At 38.1% G+C, this 15,980-nt stretch overlaps 1 protein-coding gene across 2 annotated transcripts in view; it reads right to left on the bottom strand.

The window, feature by feature from the left end:
• The window catches only part of MLLT3 (MLLT3 super elongation complex subunit), a 291,192-nt gene that overhangs the window by 112,966 nt on the left and 162,246 nt on the right, over positions 1–15,980 (bottom strand). For both annotated transcript variants that reach the window (XM_061425188.1, XM_061425189.1), the window contains exon 4: positions 5,847–5,990. In XM_061425188.1, coding sequence (XP_061281172.1) covers positions 5,847–5,990 — 144 coding nt within the window. The remainder of the gene's footprint in view (positions 1–5,846; positions 5,991–15,980) is intronic.

The raw sequence follows: 15,980 nt of genomic DNA, 5'->3' as shown, positions 1-15,980 counted from the left end.
GCTTACACTAAATAACGAACTTTTTCCACTGTACCTTTAAGTGCTTGATATAAGAATGGATAAAGCTCTAATTTTCTAGGCCAGCAATCAAATTAAAGGAATCCAGGGACTGGTTATCTACTATTGAGCTGCACAACATGGTTACCCATTCTCAATGAAGGCAACACTGTCTTGACCACTATACAGATGATGAACTGAGATTCAAAAACATGTAATAATTTTCCAAGGGTCATTCAGTTAAAAGATGACAGAGAAGAGGTTTTAATTTAAATCTGCCTGATTTCAAAATGTCTCCAATTGTCTCATACTCCCTCCCAAAAGAAAATTCAGAGAGATAAATTAATAAAATGACAAGTTTCAGTTATATGACAAACATTGTACCATTGCTTTGCCAACACCCACATAAAAACTCATCCTCTCTCAATCAAAAGCGATGGATGTCAAATCCTCCTGCATTTTTCAGTGTGACTGAATTCCAGCTATTAAGAAGGTGATCAAGTAAACAGAGAGAAACCCATCTATCGTGATCGTAACTCGTTAAAAAAAAAAAATCCTGACATTGTAAAGAGCATATTTGAAAATCCTTCCACATGGATTCATCAGTGCATGGAAAAAAAAAAAAAAGTATCTCAGTGAAAGTGAGAGTTGCTTCCCAATGGGGTACATTTGATCCTTTTGCTTATAACTCAAGTATAAATAGATGACATCAAGTCTGGCCCTCAGAAGTTTATAGCTCACTGTGCTCTACCTCTCCTACCAACCAAAGAAGAAAATAAGATCTCAAAATGAAGGCAATCTCCTTCCAGAAGTTCTTAGATTATTATTTTCCATTTTTAACCTCTGGCCTGGTTTAGTTACTAAGTTGTGTCCGACTCTTGCAGCCCCATGGACTGTAGCCTGCCAGGCTCCTCTGTCCATGGCATTTCCCAGGCAAGTATACTGGAATAGGTTGCCATTTCCTTCTCTGGGGGACCTTCCCAATCCAGGGATCGAACCTGTATCTCCTACATTGCTGACAAATTCTTTACCAACTGAGCCATAAGGGAAGCCCCTTTCTGACCCCTATCTTCTGTCTTTTTCTTACACAGGTCCCAGAGAGGCTAGCTCGTAAACCAAATCTACAATTTCCCTATAAGCTCCAATGACATCTCTCATTTAGAGAAAAATAACTGCGTGTAAATAAAATCATTTTGTATTTCTGTATTCTCTGAAAATGATGCTTAAATCCAAAGATAACCTTTCCACAATTTTTTTTTCTCTTTTCTTTGAAAGCAATGATTCCTTAATTTTAGATAGCTATTCAAGAGAAGAACACAGATAGTATTAAGTTTCTTCCAAGGGGGAAGCGCACCAAGATTTCTTTGACACTATTTAGAAAAGAATTACAACTTTTTTTTTTAAGGAAAAAAAAAGAGTAAAAAGAAGAAAATCTCACTGACCCCCCTCCCAAAAAAATTTGTCATATAGCTTACAGGTTTATAGATTATGAAAATCTGCCATTTTTCAAGATTCTTCTGGCAAAATGTTCTTTGGAATCATTTTCTTCTGAAAGCTGAAAAGCACTTTCTAAGATGTTGCCAGCTCTAAAAACAACCTTTCTGATCCCTTGAAAAGCCAAGTTCTACTTTTAATAGTGCTATGTACTTTTGTTTTCAAAGAAAAAAGTGAAAAGAAGGAACTACAGCCAAATGATAAGTTTACTCTACTCGTGCCTCAAGCTATACATGATTTCACATAGTACATATGAAGAAGGGATCGATTTCTTTCCTTTAAAAACAACATATACCTCCATGGTACATATGCAATATTTAAATATGAGGAAAAACAGCACCCCCTTTCACCCCAGGCTCCAGTTAACAAAAATGTTTATACAAAGAAACAGTCATGGGCATAAGATTTTCTAAAGCAAAAGCAAAAACAAACAAGTGGAACTACATCAAACTACAAAGCTTCTGCCCAGCAAAGGAAACCATCAAAAAAATGAAAAGAAATGGGAGAAAATACTTGCAAATCATATATCTGATAAGAGATTAATATCCAAAATATATAAAGAACTCATACAACTCAATGGCCAAAAAAAAAAAAAATTCAAACAGTATGATTTTTAAATGTCAGAGAATCCGAATAGATGTTTTTCCAAAGAAAATATACATATGACCAACAGGTGCATTAAACGTTACTTGACATCACTAATCATCAGAAAAATTCAAATCAAAATAAGCTATTACCTCATACCAGTAACAATGGCTATCACCAAGAAGACAAGAGATGGTAAGTGTTGACAAGAATGTGGAGAAAAGGGAACCCTTGTGTGCTGTTGTCAAGACTGTAAATCCTACAGTGCAGTCACTATGGAAAACAATATGAACCTTCCTCAAAAAATTAAAAATAGAACTACATATGAGCCAGCAATCACACTTCTGGGGACATACCCAAAGGATATTAAAACAGGATACTGAAGATATATCTGTCCTCCCGTGTTCACTGTAGCATTTCTCACAATAGCTAAGATATGAAATAATGCTAAAGCTGAAACTCCAGTACTTTGGCCACCTCATGCGAAGAGCTGACTCATTGGAAAAGACTCTGATGCTGGGAGGGATTGGGGGCAGGAGGAGAAGGGGACGACAGAGGATGAGATGGCTGGATGGCATCACTGACTCAATGGATGTGAGTTTGAGTGAACTCTGGGAGTTGGTGATGGACAGGGAGGCCTGGCATGCTGCAAATCATGGGGTCCCAAAGAGTCGGACATAACTGAGCGACTGAACTGAACTGAACTGAAGATATGAAAATAACCAAAGTGTCCATCAACAGATGAATGGATAAAGACGATGTGGAGATTTGTGTATGTGCACGTGTGTACATAACAGAATATTATTCAGCCATGAGAAGGAAGGACATCCTCCCATTTACAACATGGATGAACCTTGAGAATATTAGGCTAAGTGAAATGAGTCAGACAAAATGTATGATATCGCTTATATGTACAATCTGAAAAAAGTTAAACTCATAAAAACAGAGGCCAGAATGGTATTTACCCACGGGTGGGAGAGGGGAGGTGCAAGAGAAGGGAAGGTATGGATCAAAGAGCACACACTTCTAGTTATAAGATGAATAAGTTCTAGGGATCTGATGTGCAGCATGATGGTTAGAGTTACTAAATTATATATGTGAAATTTGCTAAAAGTCAAATGATAGAGAAATGGTAATTACCTGATGTGATGCAGGTGTTAGCTAATGCATGGTGATAATGATTCTGCAATACACAAGTGTATCAAATCAACCTTAAGTTATACTCCATTAAGCTGGAGAAACAGATCTCCAGTCAAATCAAAACGGCTTATAAAATAGCTGACACCATGACAGAATGCATTGGACGCTACTTAGCAACTGAACAACAACAATGATAAAAATTAAAATGTCAGGTGAACAAAATATTAGGTATACAAAAATCTCAGTAAGACAGTTTAATAGTTCAGATTCTCTCATTTCCATCAAAGACTATTTTAACCCTCCCATGTGAAATGGACAGAATCTATGAGATTACTAGTATTTCAAATGAATTTTTAAATGTTAATTTTACTACAAAATTTACTCAAGTCAGTCACTTAAAGAACTTATGTCGAATAATGGGTGTGCTTGAGTACTTCACATTTTAGAGTTGTCAAGACACAATGTAAATCTAATGGGGGAAAACAGGCAGGCTTCGAATAGCACTTAAAGAAATACAAAGGAGGGAAGTTAGAAGTCAAGGAGGATAATTCTGAGATAAAAGCTGAGTAGAGAGAAAGACAGAAATCAACGAGAGACCTTATCAGGGTGCAGTGCTGCACTCTGCTGCATTATCACTGACCTGTAACCTCTTCTCCAGCTCACAAACAGCCCTTGAGTACTCCAGGACTAAGTGGATGTTTTAAAAAGTTCTTGTGTCATATTTACTTTTTCCGACGACCCTTATCAGAAGCCTGATGTACTCAAGCTCCATAATTCACATGCTTCAATTACCTACCTAACTACATACCCGAGAGGAATAACCAGAGGCGTAAAATGCCACCCTCTTAAAAAGAAATATAATGGGAATGATTAGGATTTAAAATGGACAGGCTCATTTTTAAGGGCATAGTCACAGATAAGTAGCATCAACACTGTGCTCTAGATAACTAAAAAGAATCAAATAGGGTTTGTTTAAAAAACATTCCTGAATAAATATATAATAAATCCCTAACTTTAAAATAAGTTGTATGACAAAAGCCCATTTCTTTACCAAGATACATTTCCCCATGAAGTACTATAAATGGTCATTCATTTCCAAAGCTGGCCCATAGATATCTATTTAACCCATAATCTACTGACATGCAATACAGTGTGGAATGAAATGTGGTAGAAGTTCTTGTAAAACTTCAGATGAATGTTGCCCTGTATAAAATCCAATTCTTTCCTACAAAGCTCTCAGGTAGAGTTTATCAGTGAAAGGAGACATCTTAAGAAGTTACCATCTACATACCCTTCATATAATAAGCTCATGAATGCAAAACTTCAAAAACATTTCAGTAAAACTAAAGGAAGGGAATCCTAAAGAATGCACTGGGAAAAAAAGGGGAAAAAATATATATAATAAAAAAAGAAAACAACACACTGCAAAATGTTATGGGATCTGAACTGCCTACATAATATGACACAAGGAGTTCAGCTAAAGTAGAAGCTGATGGTCCCAGGAGCACTCAATGTTAAGTAGATTTCGACCCATGTTTGTCTGTGCAGCTGACTTTGCTGCAAGCAAACATTCCATGTTTATGAGAAATTCCACTTAAAAGTCTTTCCCTATCCTAGCCAATTCACATGGGCAAAAACTTACCATGCTAATTATCATTATCTTAAAAAGAAAAATCCATCTATTACCTACACACAATTCAAACAAACAAAAATATGCTTTTAAATGAAAAATATGTAATTTGAATGAGTACATCTTTTCTATTAATTTTGACCTTAAAATTTGGACAATATAGTTTTTAATGTAACTTTCAATACACCAAAATAAAATTAAGGTACTCTTCTTAACTGAAAATAGTTTGGGTTTGGATTGCTGTCGAAATAAATCTGAACTGTGTAGACTACACATGCATGCTAATTCACTTCAATAGTGCCTGACTCTTTGTGACCCTATGGACTGTAGCCCACCAGACTCCTCTGTCCATGGGATTCTCCAGGCAAGAATACTAAAGTGGATTGCCACGCCCTCCTCCAGGGGATCTTTCTGACCCAGGGACCAAACCAGAGTCTCTTCGTTGTCTCCTGCATTGCAGGTGGATTCTTTATCACCGAGCAAGCAGGGAAGCCCAAATAAGACTATAAGGCTGTTCTAACCAATAATGTAATTTCAGACTCATACCTACTTAAAATATTGTTTGCTTACCTCTTCTTTTCAAACCATGAGTACACAGTGAGGTCATTAAGGTGCTTCATTTCTTTTACCTCTCTCAAAACACTATCATACTTCTTGACACACTGCTGCTGCTGCTGCTAAGTCACTTCAGTCCTGTCCGACTCTGTGCGACCCCAGAGACGGCAGCCCACCAGGCTCCGCCGTCCCTGGGATTCTCCAGGCAAGAACACTGGAGTGGGTTGCCATTTCCTTCTCCAATGCATGAAAGCGAAAAGTGAAAGTGAAGTCACTCAGTCGCGTCCGACTCTTAGCGACCCCATGGACTGCAGCCCACCAGGCTCCTCCGCCCATGGGATCTTCCAGGCAAGAGCACTGGAGTGGGTGCCATCGCCTTTCCCTTGACACACTAGGAACTAGCTTTTTATGGGAAGGCTTTCCACAAGAAGACAGAATCACTTACCCCTCCTGCCTTCAGCAACTTTCTTCTGAACTCCTCTGTGGGATTGTTGAAAGTCAGTTTTTCACAGCGGAGGTGATTCACTGGTGGATGGCCTTCAAGATGCAGGAATAAGTCATAATCAAAGCGAACTTTCTTAGGTTCCTCCTAAAAGTTAAAAAAAAAAAAAAAATAAGAACACAGAGAGTTAGGCATAAATAGAGATTTAAAGCAAAAGTTTACTTCTGATAAGGATCAGAAAAGACCCAGAGGTCTAACAGCTACAGTGTCAAAGAAGTACCGGGGGAAAAAAATCATCATGGAACTATCTACAAAGCAAAATGGAAACATCTGAAAAATTAGTTTTTCTTTGAGGAAAACTGAAAAGAATAAATTCATCATCTTTCTTGCAATCTCTCAAGAGGTATAACACCACTAACACAGTCACTCAACTGGAACCCTAAGACACCCCTGAAGCCACTCTTCCTCCCCTGACTCTACCACCCTACACCCATCATCAAGAGCTGCCATTTTCTCTTTTAAAATATTTCCTGAAGAAGCCCTCTAACCCATAACTGGCATGCTCTTACACATTGCCCAAACTACTATAAAATCCTTCCTCTAATAGCTCTTCCCACTTCAGGATAGATGATCAATTCCTTCTTCATTCAGGCCTCCAAATTATCCATATGAAACAAAAACCTAGCCATTTTCACTCCTTGATTAAAATCTCACAAGTTCCCAGTGCCATCAGAATAACAATCTGAGCTCACCTATACGCCACAGGAGAAGGCAATGGCACCCCACTCCAGTACTCTTGCCTGGAAGGTCCCATGGACGGAGGAGCCTGGAAGGCTGCAGTCCATGGGGTCGCTGAGGGGTCGGACACGACTGAGCAACTTCACTTTCACTTTTCACTTTCATGCATTGGAGAAGGAAAAGGCAACCCACTTTAGTGTTCTTGCCTGGAGAATCCCAGGGACGGCGGAGCCTGGTGGGCTGCCGTCTATGGGGTCACACAGAGTCGGACACGACTGAAGCGATCTAGCAGCAGCAGCACATGCCACTTAGGATTTTCAACATCTACTCTTGGTTCCGAGTCTCACCATAGCCTTTCCACCCATCTGATGGTCTAGCCACATGCTGTGGTGGGTTGCTCCCAGATTTCACTCATTCTCAGTTAACTCTGGGTTTCACTCTTGCTTTACATTACTATGGTCATTATCTACCTCCATTTCTCCACCTTCTGCTTTACATGGGTAACTTCTACTCATCTCTCTCTCTTCAGGTTTTACTGGGAAGGCTTCTCTGAACTCTGATCCTAACTACCTCTCCTCTGTTCTGTGTGCCTCTCTCTCTTATCCTTGCCACGTCTTAGAATAACTCTCTTCTTACTATCTCCCTTTACCCTGCTGGATCATAAGATGTTTGAAAGTAGGAATAATGGCTGGGTCATCACTGTACCCTCAACAACTAGCTTAGTGCCCTGTGCATCGTAAAAATGCAATAACGCCTGTGAAATGAATGAACATGTGGCATTTTCCTGGAGGACAAAACAGCACCATATCCAAGAGAACACAATAATTATAATTCCATGATACTCAAGGTTCTACTCTCCAGCCATTACTTTAGCTAGCTAAACATCTAAACCTTTCCTGATTCTCAGGCATCCACAGGGAAATGAATACTCAGCATAATAATAACAATAATATGTTTTTTAACATTGATATCATTTAATTCTCATAGCTCTCCTTAGGGTCAGTTGTCAGCTCTGTTTCACAGATAAGGAAATTAAAACACTTAGAATTTATTACTTTTTATATAAGTCCTTGTGTATTATAGATATTAACCATCTCTGTGAAATGTTACATTTTTTCCATTTGTCATTAGCTTCGCCATTTTACTTTTTTAATAACAGCTATTTATGTTTTTTTAATAATAGCTTTATTGAGAAATAATTCACATATCGTAAAATTTACCCATTAGGAGTGTAATACTTACTGGGTTTTAGTACATTCACAGAGTTATGAAATTATCACCACCTTCTAATTTCAGATTTCCATCACTCCAGAAAGATATCTCAAACTCTTTGGTAGTCATTACCCAGTCCCCCAGATCCTGCATCCCCTGGCATCACTAATCTATTTCTGTTTCTATGGGGTTGCTTATTCCAGACATTTTGCATAAATACATGAACATACATAAAATATGTACACAATATTTTGTGATCTTTTGTGACTGGCTTCTCATACTCAGCATGATGTTTTTGAGGTTTATCCATGTTGTAGCATCTGTCAGTTCCTTTTTACAGCTGAATAATAACACATCATATGGGTATTCTTGGTTTTGGTTATCCATTTGTTGGTAAATAGAAATGTGAGTTGTTTCCATTTCTGGCCATTATGAACAATGCTGCTAAATTTCTCCTGGGTATACACTTAGGAGTGCAATTTCTGGGTAATAAGGTAATTCTATGTTGCACATTTTTTAGGAACGACCTTACTGTTTTCCAGGGTGACCGCACCATTTTAAAATCCCACCAGCAACATGAGGAATTTGTGTGTTTTTTTAAATACAGTATTTTCTAAAACTACACAGTCAAATAAACAATGTTTTTCTTTTTCGAAAAAGAGTTTGTTATATTACTAACACATAACATAACCAAGTGATTTGAACCCAGTTCTTTTGACTAAAAAGTCTTAGCAACTAAAACTGTCAGAATGTAGGCATTACCTACTACATATTCATGGGTCTCACCTCTTCATTCAAACTTACCTAAATCATAGTCTCTACTCATTCACTCACTATCTCTCACTTCTATTACTCATCTGGCAGAAAACTTGCTACTTCTTTCCTTGATCAGAATGCCATTCTCTCTCAGGGTGCCATTTTCCTCACACTTTCTGGCATTCCTTCTTAGTTTTCATCACAAGCTGCTGCGTTTCCTTTTTCATTGACTCTTAAATGCCCTTTAATTTTTCGCAAAGTTCCCCAGGGAGACAACACCCACTTACAGGAAGTTAGTTCCTCCTATATGACCATGACTCCCCTCTCTTTACCTCCAGCCCAGTACCTGACTCCCTTTGCACGTGTTCCAGTCTAACCACACCTCCACTGGGATGAACCGCAGCCGCAGCAAAGCCATGCATTATCCTAAACTGAAGTTATCTTCATGTGTCCTTTCCCCTATACTCTATATACGATGGCAAGCAGAAACCAAGGCTAACATACACAAAAATCATCCGAAACACTTCCTTCTCGCTTACTCATCACAGTCAAACTGTTTCTGAGGTCTATTCAGAATTCCTCCTGAGGAGCTCTCAAATCTATCCCCAGTGCTCTAGTCACCCTAACCACTGCCTGAGCTTGGACCTTGACCATTCCTCATCTGGTTGCCTCTGTTTTTAAACTTACCCCTTTCTACTACCCACAATGACAAGAGAGTGATCTTTCTAACACAAAAGTAAGATTACTTCTTCCTACTGACATAAAAGCCTTTAATGGCTCATCATTTTCTACAGGATAAAATCCCACTTCCTGGTAATAACCATTACAGTCTTTTAATACCTTTCCTGCATTCCCTTTGTGCTCTTACTATGCTCTGTCCTTTCACAAAGGTGAAGCACTTGCTGTTCCCCAGTGCTTCCTACTATCTCAGTCAATTTGCCTTTCACATATAGTCTTCCCCATTGTCAAAAATGTTTCCCCTCCCAGCAGACAGACTCATCATTCAAGACCTAACTGAAGCAAGAACTCCTGTGAAAAGTCTCCCAAACCCTCCCAACCCATCTGAATTAGACACCCTTGTTAGAGCATTCCTTTACTAATGTAATTATCATAATCATTTTTTTTTAGCTTATCTGCCTTTTCTCTGAATTGAAAATAGTCATTATAACCATAGAATTCATTTGAAAAATAAGAAGGGCCATTTTCTATCTTACAATTGGGAATGCAAATTGGTAAAGCCTTTGAGAAGACACACTAGCAATATCTATCAACATACTAAATGCATACAATGTTTAACTCAGTAATTCTGCTTCTAAGAATCTTCTCCACAGAAATACTCAAATATGTGTGCAAAGGTACATAAATGTAGATATAGATGTAAAATACAATGTTCGAGGTAGCATTGTTTATAGTAGACAAAAAATGTGGATAATCTGCATGATATCATTACCATGGAATACCATGCAGATATTTCCAAAAACTTGGAAAGGCATATCACTAGGGGAATTAAAGGCAAGTCACAGGAAAATATTAAAATGTGATATATTATGCTCTTGCCAAGCTCTACACAGACATATTTTTTTATCTATGCAAATGCATGGGGAGAAAACTGGAAAGGCCATACCAAATAGTTAACAATGATCAAATGAAGTGAAAGGAATAACGCCTAAGTTTTAGTCCATTCACTTTTCCTAGCAGTATATTCCTGCACACTTTTTAAAGGAAAAAAAAATAGACTGATGAATATAATAATTACCAGAAGAAAAAGAGTGAGGTAGTAACATCACTTTACAGTTCATATCAGTTTAAAACCAAGAGCAAAAAGAAGAAAAAAAAATCACTTTTCAGTAAAACTAAGGCTAAATGAACACAGAAAGTGGCTATCTTTGCATGAATCCTAAGGGCAAGTTTCTTTTAAAATTTTTTATAGTACCCATAATATAAATGAAATACAATATTTTAATATAAATAAAAATAAAAGTACCCATAAATGTGTGTTCTGACCAACTGAATATCTTTCTCAGAGGGCTGACATCAATCTAACATCAATCTATGCTCCATAGAAAAGATTTTTCTTCAAAGTTCAAACAAGGAAGCATGTACTTATTCTCCATATAAAACGAATACATTTCCTAGAGGTTGGAAATCTGGTTTTGGCAACATTAAATTATTCCTCTCAGTCTGCTTCAGACCTTGACATTTACTTATGTACTTTTCTGAGGACAGAATGAAAGAGAGAAGCATGGGATTTTTTTCAAACCTGAAGTGCTACAGTCAATTATGTTTCAGTGGGCCTGTTTGTTTAGTTTCTGAAATACACATGATTCTCACAGATAGGCTTGTTTCATTGCATACAACCACAAAATAAGAGAAGAAACAAACAAGAACTCAAAACAAGCACTGACACTCCACCACTCCTCTTGACTCTGACCTCTCAAATAAGTGAGCAAAACTGAAGACAAGCTTATTGTAAGCAGGAAAAGTACTAGGATGGAGATGGGACCAAGGACAGGATGATATATAGTGAAAACGTGGTGGCAGGCCCCTTCCAACACCAAGTGCAGGTCTTTTGCTGCTTTCTCTCATCCCCTATGAAAACTTGAAATAATACTTTTTTTTTATAAACCATTATTATAATGGATGTTCTTTCTACAAGACAGAGTTAAGTAAACTCCAGGGATAAATACAATGATATACACTCAAAAGAAATGAAATGAACATTCTGGAGAAATGGCCCAGACCTACTAAATTTTCACCCATGGGTCATTTCAGTAGGAAGAGAAATAAGAAATATATCCAGCTTGGAGATCCAGAATAAAAGACAGCAAAATTTTGGTTTCTAAGATAGTCTAAGATAAATTAAGAGAGATGACACAGTAATAATTTTCAAGAATCAAGAACATACAGAAAAGTACTTAAATACTACACCCATGCATTTTCCACTGAGTTTAAACAGATAATAACACTTACACCATGTTAGTTTGCCTTTTTCTCTAAAGAAATAAGTTTTATAAATACAGGCCTTTCCATCCCTCTTCCCCCAGTAAGCCATGCCCTTTGGTTCCTGTGCTGTCCTTTCCACTCAGGCTCTTGTACTACATATGTGTGTCTCTGTAACCTCATGTATTCTTGCCTTCACACATAAGTGATGGCTGCATACATAAGTGATACCGTAACCGTATATAACGACTTCTGTAACATTTAAGTCATCATTTTTGTTTTATAGACATGTCCATCTTGCTACATTAATTGCTAGATAGCGGTGTGTGCATTATTAACCCATCAGTAATTAACCCCCATCTCTACAATTAGGTATATCCTGGCACAGTGGTAAAGAATTCGTCTGCCAATGCAGGAGACCCAAGGGATGTGGGTTCCATTCCTGAGTCAGGAAGATTCCCCTGGAGGAGGAAATGGCAACTCACTCCAGTATTCTTGCTAGGAAAATTCCATGACAAGAGGAGCCTGGTGGGCTACAGTCCATGGGGTTGCAAAGAGTTGGGCACAACTGAGCACATGTATGTATGTATGTATGTATGTATGTACTTTTTCATATTATAAACACTGAAATACTTTTCATTGTGCACCTGGGGGCGGGGGGAGGGAAATGGCAATTATTAAGTATAAAATCTTAAAGAAAATCTACTAGAAAATCAGATCAGATCAGTCGCTCAGTCATGTCCGACTCTTTGCGACCCCATGAATCGCAGCACGCCAGGCCTCCCTGTCCATCACCAACTCCCGGAGTTCACTCAGACTCACGTCCATCGAGTCAGTGATGCCATCCAGCCATCTCATCCTCTGTCGTCCTCTTCTCCTCCTGCCCTCAATCCCTCCCAGCATCAGAGTCTTTTCCAATGAGTCAACTCTTCACATCAGGTAGCCAAAGTACTGGAGTTTCAGCTTCAGCATCATTCCTTCCAAAGAAATCCCAGGGCTCATCTCCTTCAGAATGAACTGGTTGGATCTCCTTGCAGTCCAAGGGACTCTCAAGAGTCTTCTCCAACACCACAGTTCAAAAGCATCAATTCTTCGGTGCTCAGCCTTCTTCACGGTCCAACTCTCACATCCATACATGACCACAGGTAAAACCATAGCCTTGACTAGACGAACCTTTGTTGGCAAAGTAATGTCTCTGCTTTTAAATACACTATCTAGGTTGGTCATAACTTTCCTTCCAAGGAGTAAGCATCTTTTAATTTCATGGCTGCAATCACCATCTATAGTGATTTTGGAGCCCAGAAAAATAAAGTCTGACACTGTTTCCACTGTTTCCCCATCTATTTCCCATGAAGTGGTGGGACCAGATGCCATGATCTTCGTTTTCTGAATGTTGAGCTTTAAGCCAACTTTTTCACTCTCCATTTTCACTTTCATCAATAGGCTTTTGAGTTCCTCTTCACTTTCTGCCATAAGGGTGGTGTCATCTGCATATCTGAGGTTATTGATATTTCTCTCGGCAATCTTGATTCCAGTTTGTGTTTCTTCCAGTCCAGCGTTTCTCATGATGTCAACTTATCTGGACACTAAATAGAATACCTACTAAATAGTGGTCAGCCAACATGTCTATTTCACACTGGCTCCCAAGGAATAACTATTTTTCATCTCAAGTGCATTTTTATTCTTTCATATTTTAAGAAATTGAAACTTCCTCACAAGTGAATAAATAGTATGTCTTTCAGTCACAAGAGTTGCTCCCCAAATTACCAAGAAGGCCACATTTGAGTGTGGCCACGTGTTACACACATTACTTGCTGCCTCTTCATCCTGCATTTATTTTCTTTTTAAATCAGGTGGATGAGGAGATTCCAATTATTTCTGTAAAGAAGGGAACTTGGCAGTTCAGAAAATATATTTCTCTGAAGAAATGAGAGCTTGTAAAAGTGACCAGAGAAGTTAAGAACAAAGTAGGAGGCAAGATACTTCATTGCAGCATTATTTTCAAACTAAAGCTTTCAATGTACCTTTCATATACTGCCGGTAGAAATGTAAAATAGTACAGTCATTTTTGGAAAACAGTTTGGCAGTTCTTCAAAAAGTTAATTTAAACACAGAGTTACCACACCACCCAACAACTCCACCTAGGTATACGCCCAAGAGACTTGAAAACGTATATCCATGCAAAAACTTGCATATGAATGTTCACAGCAGCAGTATTCATACAGCAAAGATGGAAACAAGTCAAACGTCCATCAAACTATGAATACGAATATAAATAAAATATGGCATATACAGTGGGATACATTATACAATGGAACAGTATTCAGTTATAAAAAGGAGCAAGTATCGGTACATCCCATAACGTGGATAAACCTTGAAAATACACTAAATGAAAGAAGCCAGACACAAAAGGCCACACATGGTATGGTTCCATTTATAGGAACTGACCAGAATAGGATATTACATAGAGAAAGGAAATAGATGAATGGCTTAAAGGAAACAGATTCAGCCCAGGAGTTGGGAGAGGCAGAAATGAGGAGCAGTTGCTGATGGAGGCAGGGTTTTCTTATGAGGTGATGAAAATGTCCTAGAATTAAACACTGGTGATGTTTGTACAATATATTAAAACCCACAGAGCTGTACACATTTAAAGGATGAATTTTATGATGTGTAAGTTATATCTCAATTTTTTAATGAAGGAAAAAAAGAAAGCTAAAAACTAATTTCTTAAGGGAAATCTTGAAATGAGAAAAAAACAAATCTATACCTCAGCGTGAAAGCATGTCTTATGAATAGACAGAGCACATCTCACCAAATTTTGATGTGATGAAAAACATGTGAACATTTCAGTGATATTACTACTGAGGAAGGTAATTATCCTGGCAAAGAGTGACTTCTGCTAAGGAACAGAAGTTAAGAGAATTGCCAATGGAGAGAAAGACCTAGATTAAGAATCTGGTTTTAACACTTTCCAACTGTGTGTGGCCTTGGACAAGCCATGTAATCTTTCCATGACTCAGTTTCCTCTCCTGTAGAGTAGGAATAATAACCTCTCAAAAGTTCTTATAAACCAGCTGAATAAAGTAACATATGTAAAAGGTTTAGCAAACTGCCATGGACAAAGTAAATACTCAAATATTTACACAGAAATAGATTATGTGTAATACTGTGTAATACCACCAAATAATGTTCCCAAAATACAAACATACAGAAAAACAATTTAAAAGGGTAACGTGTAGGAGGATCAGGGAGCAGCAATGTGGCACATGAGGAAACTGGCTTTTGAAAAAAATTTTTAAATATGGAAAATAAAATCTACCCCTGTTTTCTACACATTCCAACTTTTAAGGATAGTTTCATTAGAGCTTATTTAAAAGCAAATTATGTCTTAATCACAAAAAGGCTTTTATTGAACCGAAGGCTGAACCTTCTATACATTGAAAAAGTCAGTGGAGGGACTTTCACGGTGGTCCAGAGGTTAACACTTCACTTTCCAGTGCAGGGGATATGAGTTCGATCCCTGGTCAGGGAGTGAAGATCCCACATGCCTCTCCGTCAAAAAACCAAACCATGAAACAGAAGCAATATTGTAGCAAACACAACAAAGACTTAAAAAAAATAAAAGCCAATGGAACACAATATTGCAATCAACTATACTTCAATTAAAAGGAAAAAGAAAAAGTTGGTGAGGCAGTATTCCAGGAGTGGCTAATCAGGGTTTTCATACTCACTGGTGTTTGTTTACCTGGAAGGCCAGTAAAGATGCAGATTTCCAGGCCCCATCCCAGAGATTCTGATTCAACAGATCTGGGATAGAGCCTGAGAATCTCATTTCCAACCAGCTCTTGGGTGATGCCAATGCTGCTGGTCCAAGCACCAGGCTGTGGAGCACTAGCTTGGATGACACAACATTCTAATAGCTCAATTCTTTTTTTTTTAAAAGTGAATTATCTCACTTTGGGGCAGGTTTTAGGAACTATGATTACCTTAGTAATCAGGAAAGGAATGAAAGAAAGAAACAGGGTGATTAAAAATAACAGCTAGTATTTACTAAGTGCTTACTTACATATGAAGCATCATTCTAAATACTCTACATTGCTTTATTTGATCAATTCCTCTGAGCCACTTTACAAGGTAGGTACTCTTATCCTATCCCCATTTTATAAATAAGGACAGTCAGCCCCATAGAGGTTGAGCAATTTGTCCAATATTATATAGTCTGTGTGTTTTGCCATATATGCACTGCTGAAATTTTTAAAATCCAGTAGAATTCATAATATCCACTTCTGATATAACCAGAGAAGGCAATGGCAACCCACTCCAGTACTCTCACCTGGAAAATCCTATGGATGGAGGAGCCTGGTAGGCTGCAGTCCATGGGGTCGCTAAGAATCAGACATGACTGAAGCGACTTAGCAGCAGCTGATATAACTGTATATTTGTGTGTTCTGTGTGTGTGTCAGATAAAGATCAAATAAAGAAAAATAAAAG

The sequence above is a fragment of the Bos javanicus genome, chromosome 8, assembly GCF_032452875.1.
Source record: "Bos javanicus breed banteng chromosome 8, ARS-OSU_banteng_1.0, whole genome shotgun sequence".
NCBI classification, from domain to species: Eukaryota; Metazoa; Chordata; class Mammalia; order Artiodactyla; family Bovidae; genus Bos; species Bos javanicus.
This window is presented reverse-complemented; position numbering and strand designations above follow the sequence as displayed.